At 40.2% G+C, this 22,499-nt stretch overlaps 2 protein-coding genes and 1 pseudogene across 2 annotated transcripts in view; 1 reads left to right on the plus strand and 2 right to left on the minus strand.

Moving 5' to 3' along the window:
- Positions 1-17,116, minus strand: part of Rnf212 (ring finger protein 212) — a 57,136-nt gene extending 40,020 nt beyond the window's left edge. The window contains exons 1-2 of the mRNA XM_021163699.3: positions 17,008-17,116; positions 12,429-12,490 (exon numbers count right to left, since the gene is read on the minus strand). Of these exons, the coding sequence (XP_021019358.1) occupies positions 12,429-12,490; positions 17,008-17,116 (171 nt within the window). The remainder of the gene's footprint in view (positions 1-12,428; positions 12,491-17,007) is intronic.
- Positions 17,117-19,341: 2,225 nt separating this feature from the next.
- On the plus strand, positions 19,342-19,977 carry LOC110295176 (chromobox protein homolog 3 pseudogene; annotated as a pseudogene).
- A 1,206-nt stretch (positions 19,978-21,183) lies between these two features.
- The window catches only part of LOC110295332 (transmembrane emp24 domain-containing protein 11), a 32,109-nt gene continuing 30,793 nt past the window's right edge, over positions 21,184-22,499 (minus strand). The window contains exon 5 of the mRNA XM_021163846.2: positions 21,184-21,333. Coding sequence (XP_021019505.1) covers positions 21,184-21,333 — 150 coding nt within the window. The remainder of the gene's footprint in view (positions 21,334-22,499) is intronic.

Here is a 22,499-nt window from a genome sequence, read left to right on the forward strand (position 1 = left end):
TGTAGTAGTGTTGTGTTGTCAACTTAGCACAAAGTAAGAGCCACTATTCTATCTGGGAAGGGAAAGGATGCTGAAAAGGTCAACGGACTGAAACTACCTGAAGTCTTTCCATTGACAGAAAAATCTAACTTAGATGGATCTTTTAAAAAAGAGATTTTATTTTTATTTTTATTATGTGTATAATGTGTGTGTGTAGGTATGTTCATGTGAGAAGATCAACAGAGCCAAACATTAGCTTTCTGAAAATGCTTGTTCATATTTCTCAATACACATTTGGCAAGGCTGTTCAATAAAAAAGAACTCACAATAGCCACTTTTAAAATTAGGGAGAAAAAAAACCCCAGTGGGTGTAGTGACACATGACTTTAATTCCAGCACTCAGTAGGCAGAGGCAGGCAGATCTCTGTGACTTTGAAGCTGGGCCCAAATACTGAGTTACAGAACAGTCAGAACTGCATAGAAACACTGTCCCCAAAAAAATCCAAAATAAATAAATAAATAAAGCAAAACAAAACAAAATAAAATCAAATACCATTATAGATATTATGAACTGGTTTTGTGGTAAGTACATAAAAATGTAATTGATACTGAAAATGTAAAACTCTAAGAAAAGCTCCATGGTTTTCAAATTTTAACTATAGAAAATTCATTTAGCCATACTAGTAGACATGGAAGACAGTGATGCTGAGGGTGATTTGAACTGGGAGTGGGGTACTGCCTCAAGAGTCCCATAGAGTTTGGGACTGGGCAAGTGTTTCAATGACTATGTTAATCTATGTAAGGTGCTTACATTTGTGAATTCATTACAACAAACTTACACACACACACACACATTGTTCTAGATCTTGCTATATAGACAAGACTGGCCTAGAATTCCAGTCTCTGACTCCAGAGTGCTGAGATTAAAGGTATTGGCTACTACTCTCTACTCTAAGACCTTTTATGAAGCTATTAACTAAGATTTATTATTATATATTAACTATGAAAGAAACTTTCAACTTCAGCTTGTATCTGAAAATGGGTGCAAAAAATCCCAAGAGAAACAATAGCAAATTGAATCTATCTGAAAAAGCTGTAGTATGACATCACAACTTGCCATTATTCCTGGAATTTTTTGTGGGTTTTTAGATTTAAAAGTAAATGAAGGGTCAGAGAGTTGGGCACCCATGTTGGGCAGTTCACAACTACCTGTAACTCCTACTCCAGGGAATCCAATTATATCTGACCGCTGTATAGACACATAATTTTTTTAAAAAGGCGAATGTATTCTCCACTACAAAATCAAAATATGGTAAGAGAGTATTATCAAGAATTAATCACAAAGCACACATTGCACCTCACACAATAATAGTGGGAGACTTCAACACACCACTTTCATCAATGGACAGATCGTGGAAACAGAAACTAAACAGGGACACAGTGAAACTAACAGAAGTGATGAAACAAATGGACTTAACAGATATCTACAGAACATTTTATCCTAAAACAAAAGGATATACCTTCTTCTCAGCACCTCATGGTACCTTCTCCAAAATTGACCATATAATTGGTCACAAAACAGGCCTCAACAGACACAAAAATATTGAAATTGTCCCATGTATCCTATTAGATCACCATGGACTAAGGCTGATCTTCAATAACAACATAAATAATGGAAAGCCAACATTCACGTGGAAACTGAACAACACTCTTCTCAATGATACTTTGGTCAAGGAAGGAATAAAGAAAGAAATTAAAGACTTTTTAGAGTTTAATGAAAATGAAGCCACAACATACCCAAACTTATGGGACATTATGAAAGCATTTCTAAGAGGGAAACTCATAGCTCTGAGTGCCTCCAAAAAGAAACTAGAGAGAGCACACACTAGCAGCTTGACAACACACCTAAAAGCTCTAGAAAAAAGGAAGAAAATTCATCCAAGGGAGTAGACGGCAGGAAATAATCAAACTCAGGGGTGAAATCAACCAAGTGGAAACAAGAAGAACTATTCAAAGAATCAACCAAACAAGGAGCTGGTTCTTTGAGAAAATCAACAAGATAGATAAACCCTTAGCCAGACTCACTAGAGGGCACAGGGACAGCATCCTAATTAACAAATTCAGAAATGAAAAGGGAGACATAACAACAGATCCTGAAGAAATCCAAAACACCATCAGATCCTTCTACAAAAGGCTATACTCAACAAAACTGGAAAACCTGGAGGAAATGGACAAATTTCTAGACAGATACCAGGTACCAAAGTTAAACCAGTATCAAGTTAACGATATAAACAGTCCCATATCCCCTAAAGAAATAGAAGCAGTCATTAATGGTCTCCCAACCAAAAAAAGCCCAGGACCGATGGGTTTAGTGCAGAGTTCTATCAGACCTTCAAAGAAGATCTAATTCCAGTTCTGCACCAAACTATTACACAAAATAGAAACAGGAGGTACTCTACCCAACTCATTCTATGAAGCCACAATTACTCTGATACCTAAACCACAGAAAGATCCAACAAAGATAGAGAACTTCAGACCAATATCCCTTATGAATATTGATGCAAAAATACTCAATAAAATTCTCGCTAACCGAATCTAAGAACACATTAAAGCAATCATCCATCCTGACCAAGTAGGTTTTATTCCAGGGATGCAGAGATGGTTTAATATACAGAAATCCATCAACGTAATCCATTATATAAACAAACTCAAAGACAAAACCCACATGATCATTTTGTTAGATGCGGAGAAAGCATTTGACAAAATCCACCACCCATTCATGATAAAAGTCTTGGAAAGATCTGGAATTCAAGGCCCATACCTAACCATGATAAAAACAATCTACAGCAAACCAGTAGTCAACATCAAAGTAAATGGTGAGAAGCTGGAAGCAATCCCACTAAAATCAGGGACTAGACAAGGCTGCCCACTTTCTCCCTACCTATTCAACATTGTACTTGAAGTCCTAGCCAGAGCAGTTTGACAACAAAAGGAGATCAAGGGGATACAAATTGGAAAAGAAGAAGTCAAAATATCACTTTTTGCAGATGATATGATAGTATATATAAGTGATCCTAAAAATTCCACCAGAGAACTCCTAAACCTGATAAACAGCTTTGATGTAGTAGCTGGATATAAAATTAACTCAAACAAGTCAATGGCCTTTCTCTACACAAAGAATAAACAGGCTGAGAAAGAAATTAGGGAAACAACACCCTTCTCAATAGTCACAAATAATATAAAATACCTTGGCGTGACTCTAACTAAGGAAATGAAAGATATGTATGATAAGAACTTCAAGTCTCTGTAGAAAGAAATTAAAGAAGATCTCAGAAGATGGAAAGATCTCCCATGCTCATGGATTGGCAGGATCAACATTGTAAAAATGGCTATCTTGCCAAAAGCAATCTACAGATTCAATGCAATCCCCATCAAAATTCCAAATCAATTCTTCAACGAATTAGAAAGAACAATCTGCAAATTCTTCTGGAATAACAAAAAACCTAGGATAGCAAAAACTCTTCTCAAGGATAAAAGAACCTCTGGTGGAATCACCATGCCTGACCTAAAGCTTTATTACAGAGCAATTGTGATAAAAACTGCATGGTACTGGTATAGTGACAGACAAGTAGACCAATGGAATAGAATCGAAGACCCAGAAATGAACCCACACACCTATGGTCACTTGATCTTCGACAAGGGAGCTAAAACCATCCAGTGGAAAAAAGACAGCATTTTCAACAAATGGTGCTGGCACAACTGGTGGTTATCATGTAGAAGAATGCGAATTGATCCATTCCTATCTCCTTGTACTAAGGTCAAATCTAAGTGGATCAAGGAGCTCCACATAAAACCAGAGACACTGAAACTTATAGAGGAGAAAGTGGGGAAAAGCCTCGAAGATATTGGCACAGGGGAAAAATTCCTGAATAGAACAGCAATGGCTTGTGCTGTAAGATCAAGAATTGAAAAATGGGACCTCATGAAACTGCAATGCTTCTGTAAGGCAAAAGACACCGTCAACAAAACAAAAAGGCCACCAACAGATTGGGAAAGGATCTTTACCTATCCTAAATCAGATAGAGGACTAATATCCAATGTATACAAAGAACTCAAGAAGTTAGACTCCAGAGAATCGAACAACCCTATATTAAAAAATGGGGTACAGAGCTAAACAAAGAATTCTCACCTGAGGAATACCGAATGGCTTAGAAACACCTGAAAAAATGTTCAGCATCCTTAATCATCAGGAAAATGCAAATCAAAACAACCCTGAGATTCTATTTCACACCAGTCAAAATGGCTAAGATCAAAAATTCAGGTGACAGCAGATGCTGGCGAGGATGTGGAGAAAGAGGAACACTCCTCCACTGTTGGTGGGATTGCAAGCTTGTACAACCATTCTGGAAATCAGTCTGGCGGTTTCTCAGAAAATTGGACATGGTACTACCGGAGGATCCCGCAGTACCTCCCCTGAGCATATATCCAGATGTTCCAACTAGTAAGAAAGAAACATACTCCCCTATGTTCATAGCAGCCTTATTTATAATAGCCAGAAGCTGGAAAGAACCCAGATGCCCCTCAACAGAGGAATGGATATAAAAAATGTGGTACATTTACACATCGAGTACTACTCAGCTATTAAAAAGAATGAATTTATGAAATTCCTAGGCAAATGGTTGGACCTGGAGGGCATTATCCTGAGTGAGGTAACCCAATCACAAAGGAACTCAAATGATATGTACTCACTGATAAGTGGATATTAGCCCAGAAACTTAGAATACCCAAGATATAAGTTACAATTTACAAAACACATGAAACTCAAGAAGAACGAAGACCAAAGTGTGGACACTTTGCTCCTTTTTAGAATTGGGAACAAAACACCCATGGAAGGAGTTACAGAGACAAAGTTTGGAGCTGAGACAAAAGGATGGACCTTCTAGAGACTGCCATATCCAGGGATTCATCCCATAATCAGCCTCCAAACGCTGACACCATTGCATACACTAAGAAGATTTTGCTGATAGGACCCTGATATCGCTGTCTCTAGTGAGACTACACTGGGGCCTAGCAAACATAGAAGTGGATGCTCACAGTCAGCTATTGGATGGATCACAGGGTCCCCAATGGAGGAGCTAGAGAAAATACCCAAGGAGCTAAAGGGATCTGCAACCCTATAGGTGGAACAACATTATGAACTAACCAATACCCCGGAGCTCTTGGCTCTAGCTGCATATGTATCAAAAGATGGCCTAGCTGGCCATCTTTGGAAAAAGAGGCCCATTGGACTTACAAATTTTATATGCCCCAGTACAGGGGAACGTCAGGGCCAAAAAGTGGGAGTGACTGGGTAGGGGAGGGGGGGGGGAGGGTATGGGGGACTTTTGGGCTAGCATTGGAAATGTAAATAAGGAAAATACCTAATTAAAAAAATTAAAAAAATAATTAATATAGTTATATTGATTATATACTATTCATGATTTTAAAAATACATTTAGCAAATTAGTATATGCATACTTACTGAAAGCCTAAAACCCTCTCTTTCTAGCCAGTGCTCATCCATGAGCATCTCTTGGGAGAAGAGGCACATGCACCATAAGACTGTGGTGCTGCCTTATGAGACAGGGCTACCAGTTTGCAGTTTACCACAGAAGCTTAAGTATGAGCTGGGATGGCCTGCTGCTACCACTAAGATTGGCCCTTCTTGCATATACAGTCCGAGTTGGAGGAGGCAATAAGAAGTACTGTGCCCTGAGATTGGATGTTGGGAACTTATTCTGGGGCTCTGAGTGTTATACTTGCAAAGCAAAGGTCATTGGTGTTGTCTACAACACATTCAATAATGAGCTTGTCCACACCAAGACCCTGGTGAAGTACTGCATTGTGCTTATTGACAGCACACTGTACTGGCAGTGATACAAGTCCTGGGCCACAAGAAGGGGGCCAAGCTGACTCTTGAGGAGGAAGAGATTTTAAACAAAAAATGAGCAAAGAAGATTCAAAAGAAACACGATGAAAGGAAAAATCAGCAGTCTCTTAGAGGAGCAGTTCTAGCAGGGCAAATTTCTCTTCCGTATTGCCTCAAGACAAGGCCAGTGTGGCAGAGCAGATGGCTATGTGCTAGAAGGCAAGGAGCTGGAGATCTATCTGAGGAAGATCAAAGCCCAGAAAGGCAAATAAACCATCATTCATAGCTTGTGAAAAAAAAAAAAGAAGTCTAAAATTCTGACCATGAAGTTAAGAGAGAAATACGGGTGCTTGCTGTAGTCGGCATTTCTAAACATCACTACACAGAGTTCCTGCCAGTGACTGCAGACATTACTTGTGGTGGTTTGAATAGGTTTGGGCTCCACAGATTCATGTGTTTGAATGCTTAGCCCATAGGGAGGGGCACTATTAGGAGGTGTGGCCTTATTGGAATAGGCCTTGTTGGAGGAAGTATATCATTATGGGGTAGGCTTTGAGGTCTCCTATATTCAAACTCTGCCCAGTGTTAATCCAGTCTCCTCCTTGATGTGTTAAAATCATGGCTCAAATCTGAACAGGTCCCTGGTTTGACCCCAGGTTTCAGCACCAAAATGAAGGCTCATGGCTGAACACAGCACACTGGGCCCGAGCAGTTCCACGTGTGAGAGGTTGATTGAGGAAGTGGGGGAGGGTGGTGGCAGAAAGAGAAGGTGAAAAGAGAGAGGGGGAGGGGTGTTCTCCTTATTTACATGGAAAATGTGGGAGGTAAAGGTGGGAGGTGAGTCAAGTGGATTCTGGGAATATGGCAGCTGTTGTCTTGGTAACAGGTTTGTAGGTTGCGCTGTCGCCTATGTGATGTCATAGGTTTGGGAGGTCCTGATTGCCAACACTCCTGGCTACCTTCAGATCAAGATGTAGAATTGTCAGTTCCTTCTCCAATACCACGTCTGCCTGTATGTTGCCATGCTTCCTGTCTTAATGATAATAGACCAAACCTCTAAAAACTGTAAGCCAGCCCAATCAAATGTTTGTCTTTATAAGACATGCCTTGGCCATGGTGTCTCTTCACAGTAATAAAACCCAAACTAAGATACTACTGCATAAGCAAATATTCTAGAAGAATAGGACCTTTAGCAAAGTCAATGATGTAACACATTTTTACATACTAATAATGAATGTTTAGATGATATTCAAAGCTGATGTAGTGGCTCTCTAAACAAGCCGTCACCTAAAGACAGGGCTATCACAGTTTGCAGACCTCCAAGGAGAAACACTTGCAATTTACTGAGAGGTGTGAGAGCACTTGAACAAAACACACACTACATTCATGGGCTAAAATAGTCAATGCTGGGTAGATGTCAATTGTCCCTTAATTTTTATTTATTTTTATTTTTTTTGGTACTAAGTACAAATAAAACTGCTAATGAGGGAGGGGAAGGGAAACACATTTTCATAATGAGATTATTTGAAGTAGGAAAACCTACCCTAAATTTTGGCCATATCTTCTAATGGCAGCCCAGATAAAAGAACACAGAAGAAGGAAACTGCTTTTTGCTTCCTGGAAAGTTCATCTATCATGTTGCTAAGACATTTCTTTACCAGTACTAGAAGCAGGTTTTTCAGGATTTCTACATAGACTGATGGCCAGTGTCTCCTCAGGAATCCACCAGGACTACAGAACCAGATTTGGACTACTGAGAAATCCAGCCTTGTAGACTGAATAACTACCAGATTCTAAGCCTTTCCATTGTGAGATAGCCATTGTTGGAGGCTACTTTTGACCACAGCTTTCACAGCAAAGCATTCTTCCAGTGGAACACTCTGACTGCCACTGTTACTACTATATCACTGCGTAGGTTCCCAGGCAACATCTGGTCCTTTTTTTTTTTCAAGTCTTGATATGATCTGGAACCTATGAACTAGGAACATAAGGAACATTTTTGGGCCCTCATCATGGTACAATATACAACGGGACCTAGGTAAGACATTGAAGAAATGTTCAGTGGCACAGATACAGAAGAACACAGCTTCAGGGGCTCATCTTCTTCAGAAGATCTTTGCTAGACCCTCATTGATGTTTTATGTACTTTTGCCTCTTTATTTTCAGCCATGTTTCTGTCTCTTCTGAAGTTCTGCAAGGTGAAGGAGCACAAGGAGTTTGCCTTACTTTGGTCTTTATCATTACAGACATGACTATATTACCTGGAGTCTAAAAGGCAGAGATTTTCCAATATCTTTAAGCATCTACCTCCTTAGAGTTAGTTGCTCCTTTCCACCTCTGCTTGAAAGCCAGTTACACTTCACTTGAAATTCATTATTCCTTGTGGTCCTGCAGGGAGGCAAATTTCAAACACATCCTTCTGCTTTGATCTGAGGTCACCAGAGGGTGTCCTCCTAGAGGCCCAGTTGTCCGCCACCCCCTGCATCTCGCAAGCATCTAATACTGCACTGGTATTGTATTTCATGTGTGAACTAGTAATGGCCCATTTTAATGACAAACAAATTAATACATGAATATATATCTGCTTAAAGAGTATCCAGGGCCACCTCTTGAATAGTCTGGCATATTGCTGGTCTGAGAAAATCTGCTTATATAACAGACTTGAAGAAACCAACTACACTAGAGACCATCGGAGGGTACTTCTCTGAAGCTCACTTCCTAGACTTAAGTCTAGCTACAAATGACACACACTGAGTGCTTTACAGAGGCCTTCTGACTGCAGCTCTTGCATTTGTTGAGCATAGTTACACATGTTCAATCAGGGGTACAATTGCTTGGTCTCTGGTATATGCTCAAAAAGGAATTTTGATGGTTGAGTGAAGAGCAGTCTGAAGTGAGAACAATAGAGGTGCGAGTTACAGAGAGCTAACCTGAATGCTGTGGGTGAGAGACTTTAGCCATCTGAAATAACATTCCAGGCAAAAGTAACAGAAAGACCAGACATGAGATGGAGTTACCCTGCTACATAAGTAGCTCCAGGTCAGAGCTGCTGACCTGGAGACCAGGAGGTCCCAGAGGTATAGCCACAAGAGTCCTTTAACTTTTTCCTAAACAGTGAGACTTATAAAGGTGAGATATCTCCTAGACACAAGTACATCACTGGCTACAGAATGGAAAGCAGGAAGGATTAGTGCCTGTGGTGGCATATAGCCATGGGCAAAATCATGGGTTCACAAAAGACTGCTGAAGGAGGAGCCCACATTTATGGCTTGGGATGTGATGTGTGGAAGAAAGAGCAGAAGGAATCCCTCAACAGTTTGAGCAGCTTCACTGGTTCATTTGCTTGTTTTCTCCTACATAGAACAAAGAAGATATACTTTCTACAAATAGCTACAGAATAGTCATAATTACCATGTATTATAACATAATGAAAGGGGCAGAAGAGATGGCTTGGTGGTAAAGAGCACTGGGTGATCTTCCAGAGGACTCAAGTTCAATTCCTGGTACCTCCATTATGGCTTACAACCCTTTATAATTTCAGTTCTGAGAGATCTGACACCATCTTCTGGCCTCTGTGGGCACCAGGCACATATGTGGTACACAGACTTAAGTACAACAACCATACACATAAAATAAGAAAATCAGAAAATCAATAAAAAATAAACCACAATGAAAATCCTGATTAACTTAAAAAAAATACCCCAACACCAAAGACGCTGGTCACAGTGCTATAACATAAAATTTAAGCATAAAGGTGATGGTGGAGCTAAAGTCTAATCACTTAGAAATTAAAAATATTCCTATCTTGCTTCCTCCAACTCTTCTCCCTATTACTTCCTTTATTTCACTGTAGCCCAAGCTGATTTTGAACCCACAGCAATCTTCCTGCCTCAGCCCAAGTGTTGATAGCATGCCCAACTCTAAAACTATTCTTTGAAGCAATTTTTGAGTTAAAATAGAAATAAAGAAAGGCCAGGAAAGGTAGGATTAATTGCTTTTTAAAGTCTTTTTTTTTTTAATTAAAGATTAAATGCTCTGGAGGCAGAAGCAGGCAGATTATCTGTGAGCTCAAGGCCAGCCTGTTTTACCCAGAGAGATTCTGTCTCAAACACACAAATGTAACAAGGGCACATCACATTCAAGAAACATGACTATTTGATATGAGTGACATCCAAGCAGATCCACTTTAATTCTACTTATAAAATATCTCAAGTTAACTTATTCTTTGGTATAAACTTTCCAATGGTTCCAGGAAAGCAGTCCTCAAGACATTAAAGAGTATAGTGCATAGAAGGAACAAACAGCTTAAATATATTTACTGCTGTGATGAAACACCATGACCAAAAAGCAATTTAGGGAGGAAAGGGGTTATTTTGCTTACATTTCCAGGTAACAGTCCATCACTGAGGGAAGTTAGGACAGGAACTCAAATAGGCAGGAATCTGGAGGCAGGAACTGATGCAGAGGTCATGGAGGGATGGTTACTGAAATGCTTATTATGGCTTGCTCAGTCTGCTTTCATTTAGAACCCAGGGTCACTATCCCAGGAGCTGTGCCCTCCCCAACAATTGCTAGTTAAGAAAACTCACAACAGGTCGTCCCACAGCCTGATCTTATGAAGGCATTTTGTCAGTTTAGGTTCCCTCCTCTCTGAAGACTTACTTGTGTCAAGCTGATATAAAATTAGCCAGCACAACTCAGAAAGAAGATACAACTGGTCTAAACACTCAACCCAGAAAGCTGGAGAAAGGTCAGAGGTTCCCTTTCCAGCCTGACCCTGGCCTTATGCCAGGGAAGGAGTGCTGTAGAGGTTTGTAAACAGTACGATATGACATTTAGTAACCAGTATGTAAGCAGTAGAATATGAAACTGATATATTTGGAGAAAAATAAGGTACTCCCTATTAAAATTTTAAATAGCTAAATATTTCTCCTTACTTTTCTACCTTTAGGACTTTATGCTTATAAAAACTCTTGCAATTGGGGACAGAAATTGGTAAAAATAATGAGTGTAAGGCAAACAAACAAACAAACAAATGAACAAACATACAAACAAATAAACAACCAGAAAAAAATACCCTCCACAGGCTCTTGGAAAGGATAACAGAGTATCTATCATTAATAGTGTCAGGGATTGGTGCTTGTCCATGGGATGTGTTTCAGTTGGGGGAAGGATTGTGGGCCCTGAAGGGGATAAGAAGTCCACAAGAAGACAGACAGTCAAATAACCTGGACCCTTGGGGCTCTCCGAGACTGAACTACCAACCAAAGAGCATACACAAGTTGGACCTAGGCTTCCTCCCCCAACACACACATATGTAGCAGATGTTCGGCTTTGTCTTCATGTGGGTCCCAAACAACTGGTGCGAGAGGCTATCCCAAAAGTTGTTGCCTGTCTGTGGGATATGCTTTTCTAGCTGGGCTGCCTTGTCTGGCCTCAATGGGAAAGGATGTTCCTACCCTGCAGAGACTTGATGTGCCAGGGTGGGAGGATACCCAGGTGAAGGGTCTCTACCTTCTCAGAGGAGAAGGAGATGGGGAGAAGGATTTTGGGAGGAGATGACTGGGAAGAGGGGCAGTGAGCAGTGTGTAAAATGTATAAAAAACAAAACAAAAACCAGTAAGATATTATGCAGTCCTGTAAAAATATGTACCACAAACAAGATATTATTTGGGAAAAAATCCATACAAAGAAAATGAAAGACATAAGAAACATAAACTAGGTGCCAACTCCTACATGTTTTCATCTTTGGAACAGGATCTGGGAATTGCCACATTGTCCGTTATGACTTTCTATATTGTCTGAGTTGCTGAATAACTCTGTTGTATTTTTTTTTAAAAAATTGTGATGTTTAAAAACAGCAGTTCAAATATACATCTGGAAAACATACATAGAAGAGACAAATCACTTGATAAGAAGTTTATACCAAGAAATAAATTAATGTGACATATTTTATAGATAGAACTAAAGGCACTGGTTTAAGCCCATGGAGCAAATAACTGACTTTAACCTCTATTATGAACAACCCTCTTAATTATTTACCATGACTTTTATGAAAAACCAAATTTGCCTGACTAGGAAGTCAGTGTTGTACTAAGTAAATCTAACCTATTTTCATTTCTAAGACCATAGTGCAATCCAATTAACTGTGCATAAGGCCAACTATGGCTAAGAAGGAAAGTATACTGAGGGTTTAAAAGCAAATCTTGATGGTATGGAGGCTCATGCCTGTAATGCCAGCACTCAGTAGGCTAAGGCAGAAGGATATTGTATTTAGGGACATCTTGGATAACACAATAAATGCATTTTGCTTAGCAAAATTAAAAAGAAACAAAAAATACAAACAGTAATCAACCAAAACCAATCAACAATAAAACCAAATACAGAACAACAAAACCAAATCCTATTACGCTTTATTACTTACAAGTGCTAATCTAGCAAAAATCAATGAAAAATTTAGATACTAGTTACTGAGTTAAATCCCAAATTAAAAGGAAATAATATTATAATGAATATTCAAATTCTAGAGATTCCAACTTACATGTTTTGAGAGTAGAACTGTTTGACAAGGAACTTGACAGATTATGCATTCATTCTTTTTACCTATCAGAGAGAAGCAAATGTTTAGTTACATTATACTGACCAGTGTTGTGAAATATGTATGAACACAGACTTTGTGTTACAATGCAGGATTACACATTGTATAAATGTTTTCATGTTCTTAAATAATGAAGCTGTGGATTCATGAAAAAATTTATACAATAATCTATTTTCCTGCTTTGTAAATGTGTTCCCAAAGAGTGATACACAAGTGTCAGCAATACTTAGATTTTACAATGGAATCCTTTCTTTCTCACCCCACATCCAGGGCATTCAGGTATGAGTATGTATATGTGTTTTCTTCATGCAGGGACTCACATACACTGTGTTCTACTATTAAATGTTAGCAACAGTCCCTAAAAAACTTTCTTTTTGAGGTTGGGCATGGTGGTATACACCTTTAATCCCAGCAGAGAGGCAGAGGCAGAGGCAGAAGGAGCTCTTTGAGATCCTGGTCTATGCAGTGAGCTCCAGAACAGCCAAGACTATATACTTTGTCTTCAAAAACAAACAAAAAACCAACCAAACAACAAAAAAACCTTTCTGAGAGGGGCTTTTTTAGTTGCCCTGGAGGGTTTTGAACACAATCCTCTTGTTTCTGCCTCTCAACTAGTACAAAGCACACACCACCATCTGGTTTTGTGACATATTAATTTAAAACTTTGAACAATTTAAGATGAAAATAACTATTTTAAGCCTCTATAATGCCACTCAAGGTTACCTTTACATCACCACTGAGTTTCTGTTACTTAGAGCCAGTCTCAGCTGAGACCTGTCTACCAGCTAGCATATAACTAATTTACCTGCTTACACTCTAGTTTTTTGCTGATGATCTAGAAGACTTGCCCATATTTCACTATCTTTCCCCCCATAAAACTGACCACCATCTTTGCTTGAATCTGTGAACTCATTGGCTAGCTCTCAGCACCAACCAGTCTTGTTATCCCATCATTCATGTGGACCACATCTTGGGTCCCTTAACAGCATTTCTGTTGCTACTAAGCCCTGGACATCCTTAGTACCCTATGTAAAAATGCAGAATTGTCATAAGAATTTCTTATAATTAAACTTCCTATCTCATAACACACACACACACACACACACACACACACACACACACACACACACAGCAGGGGGTGCTGAGGGTGACCAAATGTAAGTATGTCAAGGTCAGAAGTCACTTCCAAGAGTCAGCTCTTATAGTAGGTTCTGGGGATTGAACTCAGATCATCAGGTTCAGCAGCAAAGACTGTTAACTGCTGACACATCATTGCCAGCCTCTCCTTTCTTCTTATAAAGGCATTCAAATACCATTCAAATACCCTCTTGCCCTGCATGTTCCTATGCTAACTTTCTTACTCCATGTTGCTTTATTGTACTATCTTAAATAGGAGCTGCACAGTAAAAGATTACAGAACATATTCATTAAAAGACAAGTATTAGCCAGATGTTGGGGGGTGTGGGGTGGCATATCCCTTTAATCCCAGCACTCCCAAGGCAGAGGCAGGCAGATATCTAATGAGTTTGAGGCCAGCCTTTTCTACAAAACAAGTTCCAGGACAGCCGGGGCTACTACATAGAAACCTCGTCTCAAACAAAACAAAACAAAACAAAACCCCAAACAACAATACAAAACAAAAACCAAACTGCAAGCATTGTGCTGGGGAATACTGAGAGGGGGCAGAGAGGAAATCCCTTGTAGTTCACTGCCAAATGGCTCATATTTAATATATACCTGCTTACACATCAACTAAAAATAAATACTACACTGAAAGAGAGGACCTGAATGAAAAATCAGCAAAAAGAAAAGAGCCAAAATAAGTGTCTTTCAGTAGGGAATGAAATAACTTATGGCATAGTAACTGAAGGATATTTACAACCTTAGAAATAAAAGATTATTTGTGTGTATTTGTTTGTTGTTGTTGTTTTGTTTCTTGAGACATGGTTTCTTGATGTCCTACAACTCAATCTGTAAACCAGTCTGGCCTAGAACCCAGGGATCTCCTGTGTATGGGTCCCAAGAGCTGGGATTAACAGCGAAGGTAGTCTGTGCCCTAGTAAGCAATAAAAAGTTTACTAAATAGTATACATACAATATCATTTTTTGTTTTTAAAATCTGTACTACCACAGGCCAGCAAACTGGCTCATCTTTGGTAAAGACACTTGCTACTAAGTATGATGACATGAGTTCAATCTATGTAACTCATATGGTGGAGGGAGAGAAACAACTCCTACAGACAGTCCTTTGACATCCCCCACAGTGTGTGTGTGTATGTGTGTACGTGCGTGAGAAATTGCCATCAAGGGCCAGAGAGATGACTCAGCAGTTAAGAACTAGTTTTTCTTTTAGAGGACCTGAGTTCAATTCCCAGGATCCATATGGTAGCTCACAACCTTCTGTATCTCCAGAACTAGGAGAGTCAATGACCTTGCGGATACCTGGCACAAACATGGTGTACAAACATACATGGAAGCAAAACACTTATTAAAAATAAGTAAATATTTAAGAAATTTGTGTTACCTGAAAAAGTCTGGAAGATACACCAGAGTTTAGCAAGACTGTATGAACATGGATCATAAGACTGAGCTAAGTTAAGATTCTGTCTACAACTCTCTATCCTTTTCCTCCGACTTCTTTTGTGTGTCTCTGGTATTAACATACTTTCCACATGCAGTACCTGTGGTTTTGGAAAAATAACTTCGGGGTACTGGAACCTATGTTGACCTCATGATTCAAGGACCAGAAACACCTGGCTGTGTACCACCCAAGGCCTCAAACTAGTCACACAGAACAGTGTTGGGACTTTGTAATTTACAACCATGAAGGTATATATCTTTACTACTCTAACTTTAGGTTATTTTAAGTCATTGGTGACTTCTACCACTGACCCAGTAGATATTTTCTTTTCTTTTTTTTTTTTATATTTTTATTACATATTTTCCTCAATTACATTTCCAATACTATCCCAAAAGTCCCCCATAGCGCCCCCCACTTCCCTACCCACCCATTCCCATTCTTTTGGCCCTGGCATTCCCCTATATTGGGGCATATAAAGTTTGCAAGTCCAATGGGCCTCTCTTTCCATTGATGGCCGACTAGGCCATCTTTCCATACATATGCAGCTAGAGACAAGAGCTCCAGGGTTCTGGTTAGTACATCATGTTGTTCCAACAATAGGGTTGCAGATCCCTTTAGCTCCTTGGGTACTTTCTCTAGCTTCTCCATTGGGAGCCCTGTGATAAGATATTTTCAAACACCGATTCTTTGACCTTAGGGGAAAATCTAGGTCATCAAGACCTTTACTTCCTTCTTAAGCCAACACCTTTCTTCTGTCTACTTGCCATCTATAAAATACATTTCCCAAGGAGGTAGTATTTTCCAATTGCCTAATCATTTGGCATTTACTTACATGCTACTGATTCACCATTAACATTCCTGACTCCTTTGAATTCCAGATTCCCCATTCAGGACTACTTCCTGTTTCTTCCCTAGAGAGCTCACACAAAACAGGGTCTAAGGTGTCAATTCTCAACCTGTGGGTAGTGACCCCTCTGGGGTTACCTAAGATCACATGAAAACACAGATATTTCCATTATGGTTCATTGCAGGACTCTAACCCTGAAGTAGCAACAAAAATAATTTTATAGTTGGGGATTACAACATGAGGAACTGTATTAAAGGGCTGCAGCATTAAGAAGATTGAAAACTACTGGTCTAAAATGAGCTTACCAGTTTATCCTGGCTGATCTCTGTCCAGCATCCACCAGCAAAAGAGTTCAGCTCCTTGCTTCCTTGAATTAAGCCCACCTCACCTACCTCTTCTTTCCCAAACCACTTCCTTTTAGAGTATACACCAGAAACCCAAACATTCTACCCCTGGTTGCACATGTGTACCTACACTCAACAAATACATAGCCAGAGTTTTCATAGTAGCAGCATTTGCCACTTACAAATCTGGAAACCACTTATGTTAGCTCAACTAATGAATGAATAAGTTGGAATGTGATCACACAGTAGAGTTCCATATAAATGTGGCACCTACGTGTATAAAGGTCATACTAAATAATGTGCGTAAAATCCTAGAGAATTAAGATAAGGCTGGGCAACAAAATGAAACCAAAGTCTACAAGAATTTTCCGAGGGCTGGTGGTGTACCTGTCCCTTTACTCGCCAAATTAAATAGGTCGGTCACGTCCCACTGCTCTCTACGCATGCGGGCTCCCCGCCGCCCCCCCCCCCCCCCCGCCCCGCTCCACCCCCTCCAGGCTTTACTTCAACAGCAACAATATTCACATCTGGTTAACTGACTGCTGCAAACTAGCTTCCCACCAGATGCGAAATATGCAGCTGGCTTTCTGGAGTTCCTGCTTCGTCTCCCTGCAGGGGTTTGGTGGTCATGGAGTTGCACAGACCCACTGAGGTTCCTCGCTTCTGTCCCACCCACGGGAGTGAAGCCACGCTGTGAGCCCTGGCCAGCGAGCCTTTTTGGCCCATTTCGCCCGCCCGGCCTGCGCGGACCTTTGAGGAGGCAGGAGTGGCAGTACACGTGCCCGCAGCTGGTCAGGCTGAAGGACGACTTCCTGTGCGGCGACTGGAAACAGCGATTACAGAACACCCAGCTGGCCATGACCGGGAACCCACGTGAGACTCGCGCGAGGCCAGCGAGGCCACTGACGTACGGACGCACGTCTCAGCTCAGAAAGGCTGCTCTGCGCTTGCGCTCATTCCAGCGCATGCGTACAAGACCGCGCCTTCCCGCCCAAACCGATACAGAACCAATCCTGGGGGGGGGGGGCGGGGGGGGGCGAAGCCAGGGCCAAAAGTACTGAGGCAAAGAAAGGCAGTCTTCTTGGTGGCGGAGGAAAGCTTGGCGATATGGGGCAAGGACAGTGGCTTGTTGCCCACCACGAGGAAGTTTGTTGCTAAGGAAGCTGGGTGAAGCTGGGTTAGGGTAGTGGATATTGAGGGAGTCTGGTTGGATCAGGCCTCACGGTAGAGACAGGCCCAGGGACATTTGTACACACCATAATGGAGAGAAGAGAAAACCGGGGACCCACAACAATCAAGAAGAACCATAGGTTCCTAGCAGGGTAGGAGGAAAGGACCACCAGGAGGATGGAGGTGGGCTAGGGGAACTAGAAGTACCCAGGGAACAATGAAAGCTTGGGAGGGATTGCATTTGGACTTGGGACAGAAGTGTGTCAGAGCAGCACAGAGATCCCTGGTTGTTACTATGTCCACAAGACAGGGTTTACTTTAGGGAGGATCATCCCCCCCCCCCCCCATTTAAAACAACAGATAGTGGAAGGGGCTAGTTTTTGGTGATATTAAAATTCTTTCAAAATTGAAATTAATAGTTGTGTTTCTTACATAATTCTGGATTATCTTTTCTCCCTTCTTCGTAAGTGTGCATGGATATGTAGAGATTGTGTGAGAAAATTCCTGGGCTATTTACTTGTATGGAGAATACTTTACTGTCTTTCAAGGAATTAGGAGAAAGTAGAGATTCAGGTGAATGATTCTTAATGGAATAATTTGAGGAAAGGATGTATTTGATCTGTGCAGTACTGCAGTTGTGCGTTTCATCAGGCCCTTAAAAAATTACAGGTCCAAATTATGCTGTGGGCATAGCATAGGACCCAGGTTTACAAACATAGTATGACTAATAAGATACAAAATATCTTCTTTTTATTGAGTGTACATTAAAATTAGTTTTGTTTCTTTGTGTTGTACTGTCGTGTTTATGAGAAAGGGTCTCTGAAGTGGTTTGAGTAAGAACAGTCCCCATAGGCTCATATATTTAAATGCTTAGTCAAGAGGGAGTGACACTATTTGAAAGGATTATAAGAATTAGGAGGTGTGTGGACACCTCTACCACTTTCAAAAGCCCATGTCAGATCCAGTTCCCCCACCCCTACCTCTGCCACACCTATGGATCAAGATATAACTCTCAGCTACTGCTCCTGCCTGCATACCGCCATGCACACCAACATGATAGTAATACATTAAACCTATGGACACAAACTCCCAATTAAATGTGTTCTTTTATAAGAGTTGCCTTGTTCATGGTCTCTTCACATCAATAGAACAGTGACTAAAACAGTCTGCTGTCAGGCTGGTCTCTACTTGGGGGCTCTAGGGATCCTCCTGCTTCAGCTTCCTTAGGAGTAGCAGTAGAGGCCCATGTCACATGCTCTGCCTGATAGTATTTTGATATTTCACATTATATATGCCATAAGGTTCCTTGTCCCCACCCCCTTTTTGGAGAAAGGTCTTTTTTGTGTAGTCCTGGAAGTTTTGAAACTTACTCTGTTGACTCAGCTGGCCTCGAACTCAGAGATCCACCTGTCTCTGCCTCCCAAGTGATGGGATTAAAGGCGTTGCCAGCAGCAGCAGCACCACCTGGCTCCACAAGGGTTGAAATTGTACCCTTTTGTAAGATCCTTTTTTTTTTTCCAATATTAAAGATAGGTTTATTGGAAAGCTGTTCACTGGCCCCAAGGCCAGGGAAGTTGTCATGGGGATAAGGGGGCAAGGGGAAGAGAAAAAGAGAAGGACCCACTTGCAGAGAGAGAGAGAGAGAGAGAGAGAGAGAGAGAGAGAGAGAGAGAGAGAGAGAGAGAGAGAGAGAGAGAGAGAGAGAATATGAATATGTAAAATCCTTTTTAAATGTGTGATGTGACCAAATAACTTCAAATTGCATCTGTAGCTTATTGGTTGTTGCTGATTTATATCAAGTTTAACTTAAAGTGATATGCTTATTTTTACCACATTCAAAAACTACATTATTAAAGTAACATTAAAAAAACAAAAAACAAAAAAACAAAACAAAAAAAACAAACCGGGGCTGAACCGAAGCGCGCAGGCGGGAGACTGCAGGATCCGCCGCCCTGAGCATCGGAGCGGTGAACTCTTCAAGTCTCCGATTAAATTAAAAAAATGGCCTCCAATAAAACTACATTGCAAAAAATGGGAAAGAAACAAAATGGAAAGAGTAAAAAAGTTGAAGAGTCAGAGCCTGAAGAATTTGTGGTAGAAAAAGTACTGGACTGTCGTCGTGTAGTGAATGGGAAGGTGGAGTATTTCCTGAAGTGGAAGGGGTTCACAGATGCTGATAATACTTGGGAACCAGAAGAAAATTTAGATTGTCCAGAATTAATTGAAGCATTTCTTAATTCTCAGAAAGCTGGTAAAGAAAAAGATGATACAAAAAGGAAATCTTTATCTGACAGTGAATCTGATGATAGCAAATTGAAGAAGAGAGATGCTGCTGACAAACCAAGGGGCTTTGCCAGAGGTCTTGATCCTGAACGAATAATTGGTGCCACAGACAGCAGTGGAGAATTAATGTTTCTCATGAAGTGGAAGGACTCGGATGAGGCTGACTTGGTGCTGGCAAAGGAGGAGAATATGAAGTGTCCTCAGATTGTCATTGCCTTCTACGAAGAGAGGCTGACTTGGCATTCTTGTCCCGAAGATGAAGCATAGTAATTGTTTCCATTTATATATAAAAATAAAAATCTGGATCTTGGATTTTGAATTACTAGTGTGGAAAAAAATAGCATTCTAGTGAAAATCAAGTTTGATATGCTGGTTTTGAAAGTATTGACAGTAGTTGGATATTTTTGTTTTTTGTTCTGCATCAAAAGGCACTGATTCCTTTGAGCAAGTAAGAGCTTTCTGTAGTTGCTTCCCTTAACAATAGAATATTTGATACCATGTTGTATTTCCTCAGCTTTGAAGAACAGCTTTTCTTAAACGCTGGGGAGATTTTACAGTCATTACTCAAGTCAGAACTTATTTTTAACTGGGACACAGAAGGACCATTCTGGGTTTTTTTTTTTTGTTTGTTTCTATGCGGTGTGTGCATAAAACACATAACTTGTTTGTTTTGTTTTGTTTTGTTTTGTCTTTAACTGAAGATGAAAATACAAATTGATGAGATTCCCTCCTTGTGGACATTTTCCTGAAACCATAGCCTTTCAGATTAAGCAGATTCTGCATTTATTGGATAGTTTAAAGGCAACAACATCAGAATTGATGTATTATCACATAAATACAGTGGTTTATTTACAGAATGTTGTACACATCCCCTTTGGGAAATGGAATTAGACTAAGTAATAGTGTGATTTAATAACAAGACTTGAGCTAGAGGCAGATAGAGCTCTGACCTAAGAGGCCAGCAGGTCTGCAGAGGCAGGTCCAGGTCAGCCAGTCTGTGTAAAGGTTCCTCTGGTGAACCATCCCTTTGTAGAAAGTTAGAGTCTGTACTAAAAGGTTATGATTCATGGAATCTGTTTGATGTGGAAATAGAATCGTGGTTGGAGCTGCTGACTAAGTGAGTGAACAAAATTTGCTCTTATCAACTAATGACCTGCATGATTTTTCTTTACCCTGACTCATTCCGTATTGGTAGGATCAATCTTTTCAGTATTTGGGTTCTGGTTCAATGAGTCAGAAAAGTAACTTTGTAGTATCAGAATGTCATCCAACTGTATATTTACTTTATTGTAAATAATGGTGAACAGTGGTCAATAAATAGTTTTATATTCCTTTAAAAAAACCGGAATTCCATTCTATAATGTTAACTTCAATATCTAATATCTTTTAAATAAGAAAATAACACATTTATGCATGTATTTTGGTTTATTAACTCAAACATTGTACAAATTATTTGCTTTCACTTACAATATTTTAAACAAGCTTCTTAGCTATGAAGAAATCTTTAAGGTGCTTCATTTGAAAAATCCCAACTGAGATAAAGATCAATATTTGTGCAAAAGCCCACCATAAAACATTTCTATTGGTATCTTCACTGGTTATACGGAAATTTTCTTCACGGTCCTATTCAGAAAAGGGATAAAAAGTTTAAGTTTCTTAAAGTACTTTGTGTGTGTTTTTTGAGGTGAAGATTCCTGAATGTGTTCTTGGTATTTAATTTTATCCATTTGCAATAAAAAGTATAATATCATTTTCTAAGATGCAATTTATTATTTAGCCAATCGTAAGACAACAATTTAACAAAATATATTTTTACTTTGGTGTCCATTGCAGGAATTTGAGATGCAATTTATTATTTAGCCAATTGTAAGACAACAATTTAACAAAATATATTCTTTTACTTTGGTGTCCATTGCAGGAATTTGATCTATTACTTTTTACAGTTTTTAACATCAAGGAAAGTGAGCTCTATGCCACACACACTTGCCTTATTGAATTACCACACCTCATCATTTTTTCAGATAAAGAAACTAAGACTTGGTTATGGCAAAGTAAGCGAGTGGATTTGTATCCATATCTGGCTAGCATCTAGTGAGCACAGAGACTCAGAAAACAGTTGATGTCATAAGATTGAAACTGTGAGCCTGATAAGTGGATGTTAGCCCAGAAACCTAGAGTACCCAAGATACAATTTCCAAAACACACAAAATCAAGAAGGAAGACCAACGCATGGATACTTCATTCCTCCCTAGAATAGGGAATAAAATATCCATGGAAGGAGTTTCAGAGACAAAGTTTGGAGCTAAGACGAAAGAATGGACCATCCAGAGACCGCCCCCATCTGGGGATCCATCCCATAATCATCCACCAAATGCAGACACTATTGCATATGCCTGCAAGATTTTGCTGAAAGGACTCTGATATAGCTGTCTCCTGTGAGGCTTTGTCAGTGCCTGGCAAATACAGAAGTGGATGCTCACAGTCATCTATAGGATGGAACACAGGGCCTCCTGGAGGAGCTAGAAAAGTACCCAAGGAGCTGAAGGGGTCTGCAACCCTATAGGTGGAACAACAATATGAACTAACCAGTACCCCCAGAGCTCATGTCTCTAGCTGCATAGGTAGCAGAAGATGGCCTAGCCGGCCATCATTGGGAAGAGAGACCCCTTGGTCTAGCAAACTTTATATGCCCCAGTACAGGGGAACACCAGGGCCAAGAAGTGGGAGTGGGTGGTTAGGGGAGTGTGTGGGGGGGAGGGTATAGGGGACTTTTGGGATATCATTTGAAA

This window comes from Mus caroli, unplaced genomic scaffold (genome assembly GCF_978045245.1).
Source record: "Mus caroli unplaced genomic scaffold, Mus_caroli_1 scaffold_4, whole genome shotgun sequence".
Taxonomy (NCBI): Eukaryota; Metazoa; Chordata; class Mammalia; order Rodentia; family Muridae; genus Mus; species Mus caroli.